General features: G+C 40.9%; 1 protein-coding gene across 2 annotated transcripts in view; it reads left to right on the forward strand.

Moving 5' to 3' along the window:
* IFT140 (intraflagellar transport 140) overlaps positions 1 to 21,363 on the forward strand; it is an 88,471-nt gene that overhangs the window by 1,470 nt on the left and 65,638 nt on the right. For both annotated transcript variants that reach the window (XM_016136626.2, XM_036225239.1), the window contains exons 2-8: positions 2,762 to 2,939; positions 5,973 to 6,194; positions 16,408 to 16,529; positions 16,719 to 16,861; positions 18,682 to 18,857; positions 19,979 to 20,070; positions 20,699 to 20,805. In XM_016136626.2, the coding sequence (XP_015992112.2) occupies positions 2,793 to 2,939; positions 5,973 to 6,194; positions 16,408 to 16,529; positions 16,719 to 16,861; positions 18,682 to 18,857; positions 19,979 to 20,070; positions 20,699 to 20,805 (1,009 nt within the window). In that variant the 5' untranslated portion in view covers positions 2,762 to 2,792. The remainder of the gene's footprint in view (positions 1 to 2,761; positions 2,940 to 5,972; positions 6,195 to 16,407; positions 16,530 to 16,718; positions 16,862 to 18,681; positions 18,858 to 19,978; positions 20,071 to 20,698; positions 20,806 to 21,363) is intronic.

A 21,363-nucleotide genomic window follows, 5' to 3' on the forward strand; every position in this document is an offset into this window, starting at 1 on the left:
TTACCAAATGCTTTTATGTTCTAGAGACCCAGGGTTCTTTTTTAAGGAAAAGAAGTGCTCTTGTTTCTAAAATAATGCCATTATAGATGTCATATTTTATTGTTAGTCGTCTCTCCTTGTGTTTACTCTGGTAACTTATAATTATTCATTGTAGAAAATGTTAAAATGCACACACGTGAAAGGAATGATGAACAATCATATATTGTATGAAAATGTACTCATTCACCCTGGCCTGTAAGCCACTTTTTACAGCTTTCCTTGCTAATATCTTCATCAGGGATTCACTTACTAGGGGCCTGTTCTGTGCAATGCACAGTTCTAGGGCCTGGGGATGATCCAGCAGTTTTCCACCTGTGAGGCAGATAATCTGGTTGGAAGTAGAGAACAGTAGTTCAAACACATTTCCGATGAAGTCAAAATACAGCGATGGAGAAGTACAGGGTTATACAGGGACACTGGGTAGAAGCACAGAACAACCTAGAAGGCAAGTACCAAGACTCCCTGGAGGAAAGGAGGCTTCTTGAGAAGCGAAGGATGGATGTGAGGGAGAGAGCCTCTGGGAGAGCCCCCGGCAGGAAAAAAGTAATGTGAAGATCTGTTGGCATACATGTTTATTACAAAGTGATGTTTGAAATAAAAAATACAGAGGAAATCAAATTTTACCTTTTTCAAGTGCTATTATAATTCTCCATCATTACAAAATTAACATGTTACTCATTTTTCACAAAGTAAACTTGTTAAATATGAATACGAATTTCCTTTAGTCTAGAATTTAGACACTTGATTGACCACACGTTAAAACTCACTTTAGAAGGTTTCCTTTGCTATATTAAATTGCCAGGTGTTTGGTGTATTTTCATTTTTAATGGCTTTGTTTGAAGGTTCTCATAAGGACTTTACTCAAAGAAATTGGAGCCCCAACCAGTGTAGATATCCCCTAAGTGATATGGGTGTGCAGGAGACCCCAGGATCCTGCTGCTTTCCCTGACACCAGTCACCTACCCTCCTGCTCTTCCAACTGGTGCCCGGCTGCTCCACCAGATGTCCTGAATAGGTTGCTCTGCAGTTTGTGGTGGTGAGAGCACAATCCTGAAAATTGTGCCTTTGTTTAGTGTTCAGGGTATTTATTCATAATAAAAAGGTAAACACTTGAAATGTGACTGTACGCTTGTACCCACATGCCTTCCAGCTTCTCACTGAACAGGGTTTCCTTCCCTAGATCTAAACTGAGTCTTCAAGTCTTCCTCTGATACAACTGCTTCATGGTTAAAAGCAAACAGCATAGTCCATCCCCTACTCTGATAGAGTGATAGAACTTTGCAGGTGTTGAATAATTGCTGCATAATATTTTTGGTGTGGTTAAATATACATAATATAAAATTTGTCATTTTAACCATTTTTAAGTATGTAGTTCAGTGTCATTAAATACATTCACATTGTTGTGCAACCATCACCACCATCTCCAGAACTTTTTCCATGTCACCAAACCGAAACCCTGTGTACATGAAACACACTAGCCCACCACCCCAGCAGACCCTGGCAACCACCAATCTACTTTCTGTCTCTATGAATTTCTGTCTCTATGACTATTCTAGGTACCTCATAAGTGGAATCATACATTATTTTATTATGTGTCTGGCTTATTTCTCTTAGTATAATGTCTTCTAGGTTCATGCATGATGTAATGTGTCGGAATTTCCTTCCTTGGCTGAATAATAGTCCATTGTATAAATGCCACATTTTGTTTATCCATTCATCATCGGTAAACATTTGGATTGTTACCACCTTTTGGCTACTATGAATAATACCACTATGAATATTGGTGCGCAAATATCTGTTCAAGTCCCTACTTTCAGTTCTTTGAGTCTATACCCAGAACTGGAATTTCTGAACCATATGGTAATTCTATGTTAAATATTTAAGGAACCACCATTTCCATAGCGGTCACACTGTTTTATATATCCACCAGCAACACACAAGAGTTCCAGTTCCTCTACATCCTCACCAACACTTGTTATTTTCTATTTTTCTGATAATAGCCATCCTAATGCTTATGAAGTTGAATAATTTTAAATGAGAGCAAACCACCCCACACACATTCTCTTCTCCATCAGTTAACTTCCCCAAACTGACTAGGGTATGGAAAATTGGGCAGAAGTTGACTCATTTCATTCACTATCCTACTCCTCTTGCAAAGGGGCAGTATGCACATCTTTTCCAGGAAAGAGAGAGAAATGCAGGAAGGACGGAAAAAAGAAAGAAGGTCCTGTAACTAATGAAGTTCAATTTCTCCATAGTTCTGTGGGTTTGTTTTCTTAATGCTCTAACGAAAGAATCCTTTTGCCTTCTCCTACCTGAGAGTTGGATGTGAAGACAGCCTTGGTTTTCAAGCTTTATCAGAAATTGAGTACTAGGTTTTTCTTTACATTTCTCTTTATAAAACAGTTTGCTTTTATTTGGTTTGAACTTTTGCTTATAAATTATTCTTATTATGATTTGAATATAAATGATCAAGGAGTATACATGTCCAGGCAGCAGGGTTTTTCTTTGTTGTTTTGATGTCAGTAAGTTTTACTGTTTTCCATCATGCCCTGGATCATTGCAGGGCCAATCCCTTGGTTCTAATATTTTTTTCCTGTTTGAGGTCTCTTCCACATAAAATTGCCTGCATCGGTGTGAAGGTGCATTTATAAGTTGCTGAATGTCTTATGAGTATAGGTTTGTTCAAAACCACAGGACTGAGTTGCTTTTTCCCCTACAGGTTTCAACCCCGACTAGGTCTGAGTTTCATCATGGCGCTCTATTTTGACCACCGAATAGAAGCCCCAGATGCAGTTGGGTCTCCTTCGCACATCAGTTGGCACCCTGTTCATCCATTCCTGGCAGTCGCCTCTGTCAGTACAACCTCGGGAGGCAGTGTGGACATATACCTGGAACAAGTGAGTACCAGGAAGCAACGATTCTAACTTCAGTAGCTCTGGCTCTTTTCTCTCTTGTTTTCTTGTGTGTGTCTTGGGGAGGGGGGCGGTATGTGTGTAGGGTATGTGTGTGGGTGCAAAGGGGGTGGGGTGGGGTGTGTGTGGGAGGGGAGGAGAGGTGGGGGTGTGGGGGTGTGGTATGAGTGGGGAGTTTGGGGTGTGGGGTGTTGGGTTATATGGTAAGGAGTGTTTATGAGGGTGGGGATGGGGTGCATGTGCGTGCGTGCGTGCGTGTGTGTGTGTGTGTGTGTGTGTGTGTTCTTAGGTCCTAACTCCCAGTATCTTAAGGCCCTATTTTGTGGATATTCTTTGACCTCAGCAATTTAGGTTTGGGGAGATATTTAGAAATACTTAAGACAGACTCCACAATGAATTCATGGTCACCAACAAGAAATGGCCCCTCAGCCTTGTCTATCCATCCCAATCCAATATCCTGTTTACTCACATTGACCAAACTATTAGTTTCCTATAGCTGCCATAACAAATGACTACATACTGAGTGCCTTAAAACGGCAGAAATATATTCTCTCCCAGTTCCGGAGGCCACAGGTCCGAAATAAGGGGTTGGCAGGGCCTTGCTCCCTGAAGGCTCCAAGGGAGGATCAGTTTTATGGTTTGTCTTTGCTTCCGGTGTTGCCAGCAATCCTTGACTTGTACCTGCACCACTCATGCCTCTCCTTCCGTCATCACAGGGCCATCTCCTCTGCGTGTCTGGTTCCTCTTCTATTAAGAATACAGTCACATTGTATTAGAGCCCACCCTAATGACCTCATCTTAACTTGCTCATCTGCAAAGACCTTATTTTCAGATAGTCATAGCATGGGTATTAAAGGGTAGGATTTCAACATATCTTTTTGCGAATTTTCTCAATTCAACCCACAGCAGAAATTTTCTAGAAGCTCCTCAAACTTCCAATGCCCCACACACAAATTCTTAGCATACAACGCACCTTATACTTAACGAAGAAAATCAGATTTCCTTCCCACTCACTCCTCGGCCTTCTGTAGTCCTACTGTTGCCCTGAAATTTCACCCAAGCATCTAGAGTCATCGGTGATGTCTGCATAACATAACATGTCCTATGTGCTTTTGAGTCCTTATCTGATATCTCATCTCCACATTGCTCCACACTCTTGTAAAGTCCTCCAGGAAACATGCTGTGTAACTCACAGAGGCTTTCCTCCACCCTGCCTCCTTCATCCAGCCTTCCTCCCCGATGGCATGCCTTGAGCTTGTCCAGGCCTCTTCTCCCTCTATTTCCTCCTCCTCCTGTGATGGACAACTTACAAACCTATATCTATCAGTGGATGACTTACAAACCTAAGTCTCCCGCCCATAAGTCCCCTCTGAGCTGCAGACTTAGAAATCCAGCTGCCCACTGGACATCTGAATGTTTCAAACAGATCTCAAACTCTGTGAGTCCAAAGTGAACTGAACTTTGACCCACCATCCCCTGCCCCATACTTCCTTTCAAAGGCTGAGTGTTCTGGATCCCAATGCCCAGGTTGGGGGCCTAGGAGTAACAGTGACTCCTCCTCCCCACCTTATAATCCGTGGCCAGATTCTCCCAGTTTCCCACTGGAGCCTCTGGCCAACCAGCACAGCTTTCTTACTGCAGCAGCTGCGTCCTCGAGGCCCCCCACCCATTCCCTACGTGGGGCAGAGCCATCTTTTGGAATCATAAATGGAATCGCTCCCTGCTCTCACCTTCTCCACCCCAGAATTGCTCTTCGGGTGGGGACAGAAATCCCTACCATGACCCCCGGTGCTCTCCGAGGCCCGGCTCGTCTGCCTCTCACATGGTGCTGCTCCTCCCACACTGCACACATGCCAGGCCTTCCTCGGCCTTCCAACGCTGCCCGTGCCATGCCCTCTGCACGGGAGAGTCTCCCTCAGCCTTTTTGCTTCCAGACAAAAGTGGCTCAGTAGTACTTCCTGAGGAAGTCCTTCCCTACCTCCACGTAAGAGCAAACCCTGCTGGTGTCTCATCTGTGACACACATCAGTCTTTGGCCCCTACATAGATGGAAGCTCAGCCAGAGCCCCCATCAGCTCTCGTGTTAGTCCAGCCCTAGCACCAAACACAGTGTCGCCCAGCTTCTTTGGAGTAGATTCCTCCCTTTTAGGAGGCAGAGAACTCTCCAATATATATTATAAAATTTTCTTTAGGATAAATATTAAATTCCAAAATAATACCAATTTTAGACAAAAACTTAAAATTAAAATTAAAAAAACGTTTTAAATACTACTATAAAACAAAGTGTATTTCTTATGTTTCTAATTGGTACAAGGAAAACTTTAGGATTTCTAAGTAATGATATATTAGATGATAACGAGGGTCACAGATGTAGGAGGTATAACTAGAGATTACTAGAAAGAGTCCAATAGAAGTACTGAGAACAAACTGAGTTAATCTCTGAAAACCTACATGTTTATACCATAAACCTGTTTCTTTAGAAAATTCTAGAAAACAAGAATATGGAAGTACATATTCCATTAGCTATCAGAACAATAACATCATCACATGTCACATAGCCTCTGGAAAATTCCATTATACACCAGTGAGAGAATGAACGTAAACAAGGCAAATAACTTCTTAGTGTCATTCTGAAAATAACTTTGGCCTTGAAGACCCAAAAAGGCCCTTGGGGTCATCTGACAACACTTTGAGAACTTTGGGGTGGACAAACTTTACCTACTGGCCTAACACTTGTTTTCATAAATAAAGTTTTATTGGAATCCATTAAAATGCTAGCTAGCTACCAAGCAGCTGTATGAGGTCATGTTCCTTGATAAGCTGGTCAGTGTGGTTAACCTTATGTTTTCATAGCTCAGCTAGGAGCAAATTCATGTTTTTGTGAAAATTCAATAGAACCTTTCCTTAATAAACAGCTCTTTATGTCTTTTAGCTAATGCTGATTCTGTTGATTAGCCAGAAATTCTTAGAGTAGCTGCCCCCTCTCTGTAATATGGGATTTACCTTTTGTCTGTCATAGGGAGAGCGCGTGCCCGATACACATGTTGAGAGATCGTTCCGGGTAACTTCCCTGTGCTGGCACCCGACACGGCTGATCCTGGCTGTTGGCTGGGAGACTGGAGAAGTGATTGTGTTTAATAAGCAGGACAAGGAGCAGCACGCAGTCCCCCCAACACACACTGCCGACATCACTGTCCTCACCTGGAGCACCGGTGGGAACTGCCTTGTATCGGGGGACAAGGTAAGCAGACTCGTGATGACGCTGATTTCTCATCTCTGCATTTCCCTGTCCATGCCCTTAGGGACACATTGGGAAAGGTGTTATAGATGAAATTATTTGAAATGTGTGGTTCGCAAATTCAATTGATCTTGTCAAATGTCATGGCAGTTTTGTTTTATATCAGAAACAAGGTTTGAAAATTTTATTTTACCATTCCACTCTATGGCAGAGGTGTGTACTCAATTTTTAAAAGGCATTTTTCTAGATAACTACATTTGTAAAGATGGGCCGAGTGCTTCAGGTTACTGTCACTTTTATGGCACCCCAAAATCACCAGCTTCTCTAAGCATACTTCATTGCCATAGATTAATTTTTAATGTATTGCTCATTTCGGTCCTAATTGTCTAGCTCAAGGCTTCTTTTTTTTTTTCTTTAATTAAAAAATTTTTTCACTTATAGTTGACATTCAATATTATATTACTTTCAGTTATACGGCATAGTGGTTGGACATTTACATTAACGTAAGAATCGATCCCCCCGATAACTCTAGTACCTATCTGGTACCATGTATAGCTATTACAGTATGATCGATTCTATCCTCTCTGCTGTACTTAACATCCCTGTGACTGTTTTGTAACTGCCAATTCTTAATTCCTTCATCTTTTTCACCCAGGCCCCCAAACCCTCCCATCTAGCAACCATCGGTTTGTTCTCTATTATTATATTTCTTTCTGTTTTGCTTATTTAGTTTGTTTTTAAGATTTCACATATAAGTGAAATTGTAGTGTCTTTGACTTATTTCACTTAGCATGATACACTCTAGGTCCATCTATGTTTTCACAAATGGTGAGATTTCATTCTTTTTTATGGTGAGTATTTATGGAGCATGTCTTCTTTATCCAGTATTCTATCAATGGACACACAGGTTGCTTCCATATCTTGGTTATTGTAAATAATGCTGCAATGAACATAGGAATGCATATATCTTTTCAAATTAGTGTTTTGAATTTCTTTGGATACCCAGAAGTGGGATTTCTGGATCATACGGTAGTTCTATTTTTAATTTTTTGAGGAATCTCCATACTGTATTCCATAGTGGCTGCACCAATTTGCAGACCCACCAACAATATACCACGGTTCCCTTTCTCCACATCCTTGCCAATACTTGTTTGTTGATCTATTGATGACAGCTATTCTAACAGGCATGAGGTGATATCTCATTGTGGTTTTAATTTGCATTTCTCTGATGATTAGTGATGTTGAACATCTTTTCTTATATTTCTTGGCCATCTATATGTCCTTTTTGGAGAAATATCTATTTAGGTCTTCTGCCCGTTTTTTAATTGGATTGTTTTTTCGATGTTAAGTTGTATGAGTTTCTTATATATTTTGGATATTAAACCCTTATCAGATGTATCACTGGCAAATATTTCTCCCATTCAGTAGGTTGTCTTTTCTTTTGTTGATGGTTTCCTTTGCTGTGCAAAAATTTTTTAGTTCAAAATAGTCCTTTTTTTCCCTTTTGTTTATATTGCCCAAGGAGATATATCAGAAAAAAATATTACTAAGAACAGTGTCAAAGAGTTTACTGCCTATATTTTCCTCTAAAAATTTTATGGTTTCGGCTCTTACATTTAAGTCTTTAATTCATTTACAGTTTATTCTTTTATATGGTTTAAGAAAGTGGTCTTGTTTCATTTTTTTGCATGTATTTGTCCAGTTTTCCCAATACCACTGATTGAAGAGACTGTCTTTACCGCATTGTATGTTATTGCCTCCTTTGTCATAAATCAACTGACTAATTGATGTGTGTTTTATTATGGAGTTTTATTCTATTCCATTGATCTGTGTCTGTTTTTATGCCAGTAACATGCTGTTTTAATGACTATTGTCTTATAGTATAGTTTGATATCAGATTACCTGACACCTCCAACTTCGTTCTTCTTTCTAAAGATTGCTTGGCTATTTGGCATCTTTCATGGTTCTGTATAAAGTTTAGGATTATTTGTTCTAGTTCTGTGAAAAATGCCATTGGTACTTTGATAGATTGCATTGAATCTGTAGATTGCTTTGGATAGTTTGGACATTTTAACAATGTCATTTCTTCCTATCCATGAGCATTGTGTATCCTTCCATTTATTTATATCTTCAGTGTCTTATAGTTTTCTGAGTACAGGTCTTTTATCTCCTTGATTAAATTGATTTCCAGGTATTTTTTTGGATGCAATTATAAATGAGATTGTTTTCTTAATTTCTCTTTCTGATAGTTTGCTATTGGTATATAAAAATGCAACCAATTTCTGAATATTTATTTTATATCCTGCTAATTTACTGAATTCATTTTTCAGTTCTAATAGTTTTTTGATGGACTCTTTAGTGTTCTCTTTATATAGTATCATGTTATTTGCAAATAGTGACAGTTTTACTTCTTGCTTTCTAATTTGGATGACTTTTATTTCTTTTTCTCATCTAATTGCTGTGGCTAGAACTTCCAAAACTATGTTGAATAAAAGTGGTGAAAGTGGACATCCTTGTCTTGTTCCTGATCTTAAGGAAAATACTTTTAGCTTTTCATCATTGAGTATGATGTTAGTTGTGGGTTTGTCATATGTAGCCTTTATTATGTTGTCATATGTGACCTTTATTATATGTGGCTCCTATTTCCACTTTGCTGAGAGTTTTTTTTATCATAAATGGATGCTGAATTCTGTCACATACTTTTTCTGCATCTGCTGATATGATCATACGATTTTTATCCTTCATTTGTTTGGGAGGTGTATCATGTTAATTTATATACAGATATTGAACCAACCTTACATCCAAGAAATAAATCCCAGTTGATCATGGTGAATGATCTTTTTAATGTATTGCTCAGTTTGGTTTACTAATACTTTGTTGAAGACTTTTGCATCCTTATTCATCAGGGATATTGGCCTGCATTTGTTTATTTGTTTGTTTGTTTATTATTTATTTATGTAATGTCATTGTCTGATTTGGGAATCAAGGTAATGCAGGCCTTGTAAAATGAGCTTGGAAGCCTTCCCTCCTCTTTTTGAAATAGTTTGATAGGTGTTAATTCTTCTTTAAATGTTTGGTAAAATTCTCCAGGAAAGCCGTCTGGCTCAGGATTTCTTTTTGAGGGGAGTTTTTTTTATTACTGATTTAGTTTTGTTAGTAGTTATAAGTCTGTTTAGATTTTCTGTTTCTTCTTGTTTCAGTTTTGGAATATTGTTTGTTTCTAGGAATTTATCCATTTCTTACAGATTGTCCAATTTGTTGGCAATTGTTTGTAGCATTTTCTTATAATCTTTTGTATTTCTGTGGTGTCATTTGTCACTGCTCTTTAATTTCTAATTTTATTTATTTAGGTCTTCTCTCTTTGTTGTCTTGATGAGTCTGGTAAAGGTTTATTAATTTGTTTATCTTTTCAAAGAACCAGTTCTTGGTTTCATTGATCTTTGGATTTTCTTAGACTCTATTTTGTTTATTTCCACTCTGATCTTTATTGTTTCCTTTCTTCTACTTACTTTGAGCTTTATTCGTTCTTGTTTTTCTTATTTCTTTAGGTGTATGGTCAGATTGTTTATTTGAGATTTTTCTCGTCTATTGAGGTAGGCCTATGTTGCTATGAATTTCCCTCTTAGAATTTATTTGGCTGTGTCCCCTTAATTTTGGGGTCATTGCATTTTTATTTGTCTCAAGGTACATTTTTATTTTATCCTTGTTCTCATTTTTAACGCATTCATTGTGTAATAGCATATTATTTAGGTTCCATGTGTTTGTGTGTTTTTTCAGTTTTCATCTTGTAATTGATGTCTAGTTTCATACCATTATAATGGGAGAAGATGCTTGTTATGATTTCAGTCTTCTTTAATTTATTGAGACTTTCTTTGTGGCCTAACATTTGATCTGTCGTAGAAGATGTTCCACATGCTTTTCATCACTTTGACTATTTCATGCCAATCCTTTCTGGCCTTCTAAGTTTCTGTTGAGAAATCAGCTGACAGTCTTATGGGAGTTCCCTTGTAGATAAGTAACTGTTTTTCTCTTGCTGCTTTTAAGATTCTCTCTTTGTCCTTAACCTCTGGCATTTTAATTATGATGTGTCTTGGTGTGGGCCTCTTTGGGTTCATCTTGTTTTGGACTCTGCGTTTCCTAGACTTATATGTCTATTTCCTTTGCCAAGTCAGGGAGTTTGTCGGTCATTATTTCTTCAAATAAATTTTCAATCCCTTGATCTCTTCTCCTTCAAGTACACCTAAGATTTGATATTGTTATGCTTGGTGTCCCAGAGGGCCCTTAAACTATCCTTATTTCTTTAAAATTATTATTTCTTTTTGCTGTTCCAATTGGATGTTTTCTGCTCCCTCTCCTTCCAGATCGCTTATTTGATCCTCTGCTTAATGTAATCTGCTGTTGATTCTCTACAATATTTTCTTTATTTCTGGTTGGTTCTTTTTTAGGTTTTCTGCCTCTTTGTTGAAGTTCTGGCTGTGTTCATCTATTCTTCCTCTAAGTTCATTGAGCATCTTTTAACCAGTGTTTTGAACTCTGTATCTGATAATCTATATCTGTAGATTGCTTGCCTCCATTTTGTTTAGTTATTTTCTAGAGTTTTATCCTGTTCTTTCATTTGGGACATGTTTCTTTGTCTCCTCATTTTGGTTGCTTCCCCGTGTTTATTTCTATGTATTAGATCTGCTATATCTCCCAGTTTTGGCAAAGTGGCCTTATGTATCCTGAGGGACCCAGTGGCACAGTCTCTCTGGTCACCTGTATCTCAGAGCTTCTTAAACAGCTTGATTTGCTCCTCAGGGGACATTCGTTAGTGTTTGAAGATACTTTTTGTTGTTACAATGTGTAAATGTGTTGGGGGATGGTATCTACTGACATCGAATGGGTGGAGACCAGAGATATTGCTTAACATCCCACAATGTACAGGACAGATCTCACAATGGAGAATTATCCCACCCAAAATGTCAACAGTGCCCAGGTTGAGAAACCCTGGTCTAGACCTAATTTGATTCACGAATGTACAGGAGAAATTTTACAGTGTGTTCATTTATTTTACATGTTTCAGGTAATACATTGATATGTTTTAAAGTTCAAAAGATATGAAATGCTATCTACCTTGAATAGCCTCTCTACCCATCTCCAATGGTTCCCGCTCTCTACTCTCCAGCATCCATAGCTTCTTAAAGTCTCTCCAGAGCTTCTTCAGGTACACTCAGGCGCATACAAATGCATTCTTTCTCCAACTTCCAATTTTGCCAATTTTAAACCTTTAGAGGAGTTTAAAAACTAGTACAAGGAACACCCATATACCCTACACCTAAATGCACTACATGTTAACATTGTAATATATTTGCTTTCTCTCTTTATACATATATTTTTCCTGATTATTTGAGTTTGTCACAGACATCATACTTCACCTCTACATACTTTGGCATTGATCTTTAATAACGAGGAGATTCTACATAACTATGATATTGCTATACATATTTAACTCAGAAAAGTTAACATCGAGGCCATACTAGTACCCAGTGTGCAGTCCATATGATAGTTTCTCTAATTGTCTCAGTAATGTTCTTTATAGATGACCTTGTCCTAACCCAGTATCCACTCAAGGACCATGCATTGTGTTTAGTTGTTATTTCTCTTTAGTCTCCTTCAATCAAGAATAATTCTCTGGTCTTGTTTCCCTTCCCTTCCCTTCCCTTCCCTTCCCTTCCCTTCCCTTCCCTTCCCTTCCCTTCCCTTCCCTTCCCTTCCCTTCCCTTCCCTTCCCTTCCCTCTCTCTCTTTTGGTCTTCCGTGACATTGACATTTTTGAGGAGTCCAGACTAGTTTTTATGTAGACTGTCTCTCTCTGTGCTTATGTCTTTAAATTAAACAGTTTTGGCTGGAGACGTCACACAGAGGATCTTGTCTCCTTATACAAGGAGACAAGAGTGATAGCATGCAATTCTGTGCTGTTGCTGGCTTTTTCATTTTATTCTGTGTCTTACAGATCTCTTTTATTGGTAAACAGCTAACTTCCTTCTTCTCTTTTAACCTACCCTTCATTATATGAACGTACTATCATTTATTTCACCAACCCCTGCTGATAAACATTTCAATGTTTTCCCAATCTTTTGTTAAACAAACAGTGATGCAGTGGCTAACCTCATGCTTTTGTCATTTCACATATATGGAAGTTTAAAGAAATTCCTAGAAGTGGGGCAGCTGGGCCTTAGGACACGTACACTTGTGGTTTGATGGGTGTTCCCAAAGTTCCTTCTGTGGAGCTTACACCAGCTCATACCAGTATGTGCTTCCCCACAGAGAGTTATATCCAAATTCAGAATTTTTTCTGAAAAAGCGTTATCTCGGTCATGTTCTAGTTTGCATTTCTCTTGCTGTTGATGATGAATATCACAATAGCAATCAACATTTCTTTTTCTAGTCATATCACTTGCTCATTTTTCTATTGGTTTGTTCCTTTTTCCTGGGTGATTTTTTATTTTTCTATTCAATTCCCACCTAATGACATTGCTCTGTCCCCAGATTCAGACTTCTTTGGTGATCTTTCCCACCTTTCTGCTGAGGAATGCTCTTCAAATCCCCTACAGGAACAAAAGAATTCAATATTATTGAATTTTGTTTTTCTCATCTTGACTGTATTAGAAGACAACTAATAAAGTAAATTAACTCAGGCATGAAACTAAACTTATATGTGATGATCGAGTCCTGTGAGTCAAAATATTTAAGAGCAGAAATACTTAATCCTTCTAGGAAAAATCTCAACTTTGCTAGTCTTAATCAAGTAATGGGCTTAAGCAGAAAGAGAAGTAACAGCAAACAGGTAAGCACGTGGAGTGCTGTACCGCCGAGCCAACAGGCCTGGCTGAGGGAGGACCTCTTGGCTCTTCTCCCAGAGACTCTGCTTTAGTTTGCGTGTGTCTGGTTACCAGTGAAACCAACCCAGACCAGCTAAAGCAAGAAGGTGCAATTTATCTGAAGCCTTCAGAGGGTCCCAGGGTCTCCAGGGACAGGAGCACGGCTGACTGTTTATGTGTGTATGAAACTTAGTCTATAACTAAGAATGAAGTGCTAGAGGACACATCTATGTGCCAGCTCTGCATCTTTCGGTGTACCTTCCTGATACTGTCATCTGTTTCTCTGTCCCATTGTGTCTACATGGCATAATCTCTAGCTGATGAAAACAAAGGAGCTCACCGGCTCTCGTTTCAGCCTCCATGCAAAATTACCCACCCCTCCTTTTCTATCTCAAGTTAAGCTCAGGTCAAGTGCCCACATATGCAGCAGTTGGCGGTGCCCAGGGAGGTGGAGAGATCCCTAGAAAAGGGATACTGGGTGGATGTTCCATTAAATATCCATTAGCAGTTCCATTGTTAAAGAAGAGGGGAGAATGTCACATGACCCGGATCTCAGTTCCCTGCGTTCTCTTGCACAGCCAAGGGTAGGATCCAGTAAACCCATTCATGACAAAGGGCAGGTCAGTTCTTAGTGTCAGGATAAAATGTTAGAGAACCTAACACAGTGACTCATCCTTTGAAGTGACAGTATGTCACCAACAATCGCATCTAGAACATCCTAATTTTACATTAGTCCCTTAATACATTACACTCTTGTTCTTCATGGAGAGGGCTGATTTCTCACCTTATGAGTAACTTTTCTTTAGAGCCTTACTGTATAAAATTACAGTCATTGAAATAACTTGGAAGGAATGACAGATAGTGAAGAGACAGCTCTGAACACACAGGATTACTCTATAGTAGCAGTGAGAGGTTCAAAAACATTTAGAATTGAAAGAGGGTACAAGCCTGCCAAAAAGGGATGGGACATCTCAGAGTTTGCCTCTAAGTCTCCACTTCATGTTACATTTCTACCTGGTTAGCCGGAATCAGAGACAGAACACATTTGACTCATTTTATCCTCAGGAGTCAATGGAAGTTTAATTCATGATCATGGTGGGCTGAGTCTGTCCTTCTGTCAAAACAAAGGGTGTACTGTATGGTCCTGTATCTGAACAGAATTGCTGTTCCCAGGGTACAAGAGCTCTGAACATTTGTATGGAACAAGTTCCCTCACCGCAACAGCCTAGAAACGTGGACATGCTCAGTATGTCTTGATTGTATTCAAGAACCTGGTTAAGTTGCCAGCTAAAAGTTTGTGTGTGCTAATAAAGATCTATAAAGTCAATTATTATGTTAAAAAAATAAGTACTGGACAATTGCACTTGAGGAGAAGAGCAGAGGGACATCTTTACAGATGCCACGTGTGCATAAAACGTCCTTAGACATACAGGATCCCACAGTATGATTCTCTAGGGAGGAGGCTGGGCAGCAGAAGAAGGAAACATTTTCCTTTTCTGTCCTTGTCCTTTTCACTATACAAGCATAATTTTTAAAATGTTATTTAGAAAGAATCACTAAACACAAAGGAACCAATGGTGCTTGTATTCTACATAAAGCTGACAAAGTCAAGAAGAAATTAGTCTGATGATATGTGATAGTCATATTACACATATATTCATGTTACTTCTTTCTTTTAAAGTATAGTCATGTTACATACTATGTTCAATTTTACATAACTTTTCTTAGAGACTTTCTGTATAAGTTGCTTTTAGCTGACCTTATTTGAAAATCATATTCCTATATGCAATAAAACAATGTTAGCCAGCAAGTGGGGATATTGGAATCAATGCTGATCGAAAGCAAGGTGGGAGGACGAGTATACTGCGTGCTAAAATGTCCACTGACCTTGAGCAGGAAACACCTTGCCAACAGATTCAAATGGAAATACTGCCATTTGGCAAAGCTTAGCTCTCATCCCCAGTCATAGAGCCACCTGGACCACTTCTGATGGAGTTGTCTCTTCCCTGCCACCTTGAACTTCTCTCTCACTTGTCTATGCCATTAATTTGAGACTTTGATGACTTTAAAATTGAACATGTAGTACACCTAGCACCCAGATCCTGGTTTCTGTTCATTTCCTTCAGTATAAGGAACCAGAGTTCCTTGATGGTTGCCTCTAGGACTAGGGCAGGACAATGAGCCCAACATATCTATAGTGCTAGGAAGTAAGGAAGTACTCACAAAACCCACAATGACAGGGTACATCAAAGAGTCACAGGAGCCAGCTGAAAGAGCTCCTAATGGCCAAAGCTAGAACAGTTGGAGCAACAAATATGGTAGTCTCGGATTATAACCCAAAGTAGGAAATAAATATTCATATCCACAGTTCCATACTGATATAAATCTATGATTAAATAAATCATTAAATGATGGGGAGGAAGCAAATCTCCCATGCTGAAGAATCTCCAGATAATTTATGTAGATGCTTCATGTTCAAGGAGATGAGACATAACTCCCTACCCCTATGCATAGTGACTTTCTTCCAAATAGTACAGAATGGAAAGGGGTGGTGGGGAGAGGAACTACACAATGGAGACACCTGACAAACATGACCTCAGCCAGGAGATTTGGGGTCAGCATCACAGAGATAAGTCACAGAGATAAGGCACTGACCCCTGATGTGATGTGACAAGAAGGACACTTTACGGTCTTCTAAAACCTACAACCCCAGTCAACAGTGAGAAAAATAGACAAATCCCAGTGAAAGACATTCTACAGAATCCCTTATGGACCTCCTCAGAACTGTCAAGACCATCAAAAACAGGAGAGTCCGAGACACAGTCCCAGCCGAGAGAAGTCTAAGGAGACACGACGAACAAATGTCACATGGGTCCTGATGGGATCCTGGGACAGGAAGAAGGTGTTAGGGAAGAACTGAGGAAATGTGAATTTAGACTTTGGTTAACATAATGTATCAATATTAATTCTGAACCACACTATTGTAAGATCTAATAATAACAGGAACTAGGTGTGGGACTTCTCAGAACTGTCTTCACAACTTTTCCATAAATCTGGAATCTGTTCTAAAATTAAGAGTTTGTTTTAAAAACTGAACATGTGACAGTTGTTATCTCCAGGGAGTAAGAATGGGAAGGGACACATAGAAGAAGAGTTTCTGGTTCCTTTGTTGAACATTTTTGGATTGCTTGGATTTTTCACAGTGCCCATGTAGTAGTTTTGTCAAAAAAGAAGAAAAAAAAAAAAAACAGAAAAAAGAGATAAGCATATGTTTCTGTTGCACAGTGTTAACGCTTGCCTCCTACCAGTCACTTGGTGAGAATGTATTTCCTCCACACGTGATGTTGGGTTTTCCAGCTTGGCGTCCTGCTCTTATGGAGGTTGGACCAAAGGGGTCGAGTACAAGGGACACCCCTGCTGAAACACGACTACGGAAAGCACCTGACTCACTGCATCTTCCGCCTCCCCCCTCCTGGCGAGTAAGTGTGAGCTCGTGTGGCGGCCTTACGTTTACATCCTTGGTGGGGGCTGGTTGGGGCAGCGATGTGGCTTTTCCTGACACTGGAGGAGTCATAGCAATGAGCCACTCTCAGCACATCTGTAGTGATAGCACCTTCCAATGAGGGGCAGCGAGGAATCCTGACTTCCTGTGTCATATTTACTTTCAGGGACCTTGTTCAGTTGGCGAAGGCGGCTGTGAGCGGTGATGAGAAAGCCCTGGACATGTTTAACTGGAGGAAAAGTAGCTTTGGAAGTTTCTTGAAAATGGGCTCTCAAGAAGGACTGTCATTCTTTGTTAGCTTGATGGATGGTGAGAAACTTAGATTGGGATTCTAAGACATTGAAGTGTTTTATGGGTATCTGATAAGGATTTTAAACAAATGGATGGTATTTCTGCATAAAATAACAGACTGTATGTGTGCCAATCTTAGAGTGATACTGTAGACCAGCATTTTGCAGTTATTTATCCAGCGTTCAAAGAATGGCTTTACTTTGTTCTGATTCGAGATAAGTTGAGCTCTATTTGTATTTGAGGGGTTTTCACTAGGAAGCAATTGATCAGCAGTTACATCTCAACTGTTTACTGTGTGCACGGCAGCAGACAAACCATCTTGAAAAGATGCTTTTCTTGCACTCCCGTTATTCAATCTGTATAATTCTGAAGCACCTCTTATTTGCCTGGTACCTGGATAAGCTCTGGGACTGGAGTGTGAACAGGATGGAGTGGGTTTTACTTCCAGCCTGCAACCGCCAACCAGTCCTTGTGGGTGGTCTGCATTGAGCACCATCTGTCTTGATTTTAACACAATTCTCCTTAGTGTAAATAGTGAGACAGTCTTCCCTAGTGGCAGCTGATAAATGCAATATGAAGTTAAGAGAAAGAAAAGAGTCTTTTACATTCACATGAGAATGTTTACGAGTGTATATCTGCTATGGGAAAGAGGCCAGTGGAAGTGAGGCTCGCACAAAGATTGTGAGGTTTGAGGAGGCTGTGTCACCAGGACGAGAAGAGAACAGATAATAGTGAGAAGGGATTGTGGGCTTTTGAGAGACCTTGCATTTCAGAAGGTAAAGAGGCAGAGCCAGGGGAATTCGGGAAGGCCCCAGAAAGGGCATGGAGTGGATGTGGCACAGTGGGGGTACAGAGAGGGGAGATGGAAGGGCCCCTTAGGAACAGAGTCAAGGAGATGAAGTGGGAAAGAGACATGTGAAGGAATAAAACATTGGCAACTGGAAGAAGTGTGTACAGTGGGTGTCAGTCCTGCCTCACACTCGGTGGCTGTGGGCTTTGGAGGCAAATTATCCCACATCTGTGAGCCTCAGCTTCCTGATGTTTATGTAAAACAGGATAGTAAGAGTACCTACCACAGGAGCTCGCTGGAAATGCCAGCCAAGTTAACACACATAAGTGCCTAACTTTGAGCCTGCCACAGTACGTGCCTAGTAGATGCTCGTTATTGCAATTAGCCTCTAGAGAACTTCAAGCTTTTCAGTTTAATAAGAACTCAAGTTATCAGTTGGGAATAAGATGAGAGGAGACCAGGAGGATGAGGAGGCTCTGGAGAGCAGCAGCAATGAATCAAATTCCTGAGAACTGGCAGAAGGTTCCACCCACCGAGCTCAAAAGCCTGAGAGAGGAACAAGAGGTTGGACAAATGGCCGGCAGAAACGAGGCGGGCAGGAGGAGGGATTCCTGGCTGGAGAGGCCCTGCGGCTTAGATGGGGCAAGACAGGTAACCAACTATGCACAGGACAGCGGGGACAGGGCCTGGTGGCTATGGGAGGTCATAATCCAGGGCCTCAATGCATGGATGACAGATGTACACCTCATGTTAGATAATCAAGGGGTTTTAAAGCTGCAGAGGCAGGCGAGTCATCAATGTAGAGACCTCTAAGGGTATTGGTGGTGAAGGAAGAACTGGCAGAGATAGGAGTAAAGGCTGAACTAAACCAATAAAATGGAGCTTATTTCAGAGGTGGCAGCCTGTGAGGTCATGTGCAGATGTTGTTTAAATATTTTTATTGCAAATTTTTGTAATGAAGATGTTTATTTTGAAAATGCCTCTAAGGAGATAGAAACGGCTTCTCATGAGTACCAAGCTACGGGATGACTGCTTCCTTTGTCCTCAGGGACAGTGCACTACGTGGATGAGAAAGGCAAGACCAGCATGGCAGCGTCCACAGACAGCTCTATCCAAATGCTGTTCTACATTGAGAAGAGGGAGGCGCTGGTGGTGGTCACAGAGAACCTGCTGCTATCCCTGTACTTGGTGACTCCTGAGGGCGAGGTGGAAGAAATGATGAAGGTGGGTAGGGGAGTGGCTTCGGCAGAGAGGGAGCACTTGGGTCGCGTTCTCCTGACCTGATCTAACCATCCTTTCCAATTCCTTGGCAAATCTGTTCCAGTGACCCATTTAGCGCCGTCAACTGAGCTGTTTAGTACCATTATTTATTATACAACATTCAGTTCACAGGGAAGTAGTGAAGGAGTTTTCAGGCATCAGTGGACAGAAAGGGTGAGAGTCTGGGCTGCGCAGGGCTGCACTCCGGTGATTGGTTAATTCATAGCCTACAGACCTGGGTGTGACAGATAACCGCTCACCTTGCAGAGCGCCTTCTACCTCCACGATGGAACCACGTGAGAAGGGACATTTCCCTGTTTCCCAGCCACGTGCAGATGAGACATGGAAGGATCTCACTAACTATATACATTGTCACAGCTGCCCTTGGCCACACGTGCACATCATTTCACCCAAGGGGTGTGTATAACAGTCACTGTCCTTGGGTAGCAGGTGTTTTACTGCGGTTACTGAGAAACACCTTAGTGTCCATGAAGGTTCCTCATGGCATCAGCTCCGGGCCCTCACCACCAAGAGGACACTGAAGGCATTGGGATGCAGCCTGTCCCTTGGTCAGGTACCGCTCATCATTGCCCTGCTGCTAGTTTCTTGGTTTATACCAGGGGGATCCATGTTTCTCAGAAAACTCTGGACTTTCCCTAAAAATACTCCTATAGATTATGGAGCAGATTGATTTTTTGTAAGTCATTATTTATTTGGCCATTTATGTATCCTCTAGCACAGCAGTTGAACACATGGTCACTGAATCACATAGACCTGGGTTCGAATCCCCTCTGAGCCACTCACTGGCTCGTGGTCCCTGGGCAGGTTTGTTCCCTGTAAAGCGGGGTGTGACAACTGCCTTAGAGGGCGTGGTGGTGCCTGAACGCTGCTCAGCTTAGTAGACACTCAGGAAAAGTGTTCGCCACGTACCGCACGCTGGGCAGCAGCTGTTGTTAACCATTTAATGTGCCAGAGTAATTGTCGGCTTTGGCCTGTGTGTCCTGGAAAGCTGGCATTGTCTTTCCGAGGGATACACAGTCTCAGCAAACTGACATGCTTCTTTCGGGTTGTTTTTTATTATACAGGTGAAGTTGAGTGGGAAAACGGGTCACCACGCCGACATTGCTTTGATCGAAGGCAGTCTTCTGGTGACCGCCACTGGGGAATCAGCCCTCAGGTGAGAACTGACACTCCAGGGTGTATGTAATGAAAAGTCAGTCTCTTCCAAGTAAACTTTTTAATTGAAGTATAACATACAGACAGAAAAAAAAACACAAATTATGAATTTTCACAAATCGAACATACTCATGTAACAGTTCTGCAATCGAAGAACATAACATAGAAGAGACCCCAGGCCTCCTACCCCGCTCCCCCCACCGATGAGGGTGGCTATCCTGATGTCTGCCTGTGGAGTCGCTTTGCCTGTTTTTTTTTTGTTTATTTGGTTTGGTTTGGTTTGCTTTTTTTGAGCTTGGTATAGAGAGAATGATGTGCTATGTTCTCTTGCGTCTAACTGCTGTAGCTCCACGTGATACTGGGGATTCTCCTGAGTGTACGTGGTTTTGTTCTCATTGTGACATGGTGTCACACATGGACCCTCTTTTACTCACAGCTGCTCCCTTTCATTATGAACAGTGCACAAAACATCTAAATGTAATGATCACCTGCTTTTCCTTTTGGAGTCCAAAGGGCCATGACATTTTCCTGATTTTTACAGTTTACTCTGCAAGTTGGTCAAGCCACTCAGAGCTGAGGGCAGTCCACTGACACAATCCCCTCAGTGGGCTTTCTTTCTTCTCTTGTAGATTCTGGGACTTGGATCGAGGAGAGAATTATGTACTGAGTCCAGAGGAGAAGTTCGGCTTCGAAAAAGGAGAAAATATAAACTGTGTTTCTTACTGTAAAGCCAAAGGTGAGATTTCTTGGGCTGACATAAGGGAGAAAGAGAACCAGCTTCAACCTTTGCTCCTTCAGCTACAAAATGATGATGGTGGCTATTCAAAGACTGGTAACTCAAATATAAATATGTAAATTCATTTGAATAAAGTCAGTCTGTAATGAGAAAATAAGAGTAAATGTTTTTATCCCACGTGAAGATCAAGGGGTTTAAAAAGTGTGGCCAACATGGCTGTATGATCTCCATTCCTTCCCCAAACCCCAAGTAAAAGACAGTATGGGAAACCTTAGAAGTGCATATATATGTGTAGATATATGTCTGTGTATAAGTGTGTACACATACGTACAGGACAGAAAGAATAGGAGGTGAACCAGAGCATCATTTATTTTGTGCCTGCTGAGTACTAAGTGCCATTCTAGCATTAGGAAAGAGGATTGAACAGGCATACAGGCTCGTTTCACAGAGACAGAAACCAGCACCAACACCCCCACCAACCCACACGTGCACACGCACACACCGTACCGCCAGGCACTCGTCAGTTCTCGTGAAGGAACAGACAGCAGGTAAGGGCGG

The sequence above is a fragment of the Rousettus aegyptiacus genome, unplaced genomic scaffold (genome assembly GCF_014176215.1).
Source record: "Rousettus aegyptiacus isolate mRouAeg1 unplaced genomic scaffold, mRouAeg1.p scaffold_m13_p_8, whole genome shotgun sequence".
Taxonomy (NCBI): Eukaryota; Metazoa; Chordata; class Mammalia; order Chiroptera; family Pteropodidae; genus Rousettus; species Rousettus aegyptiacus.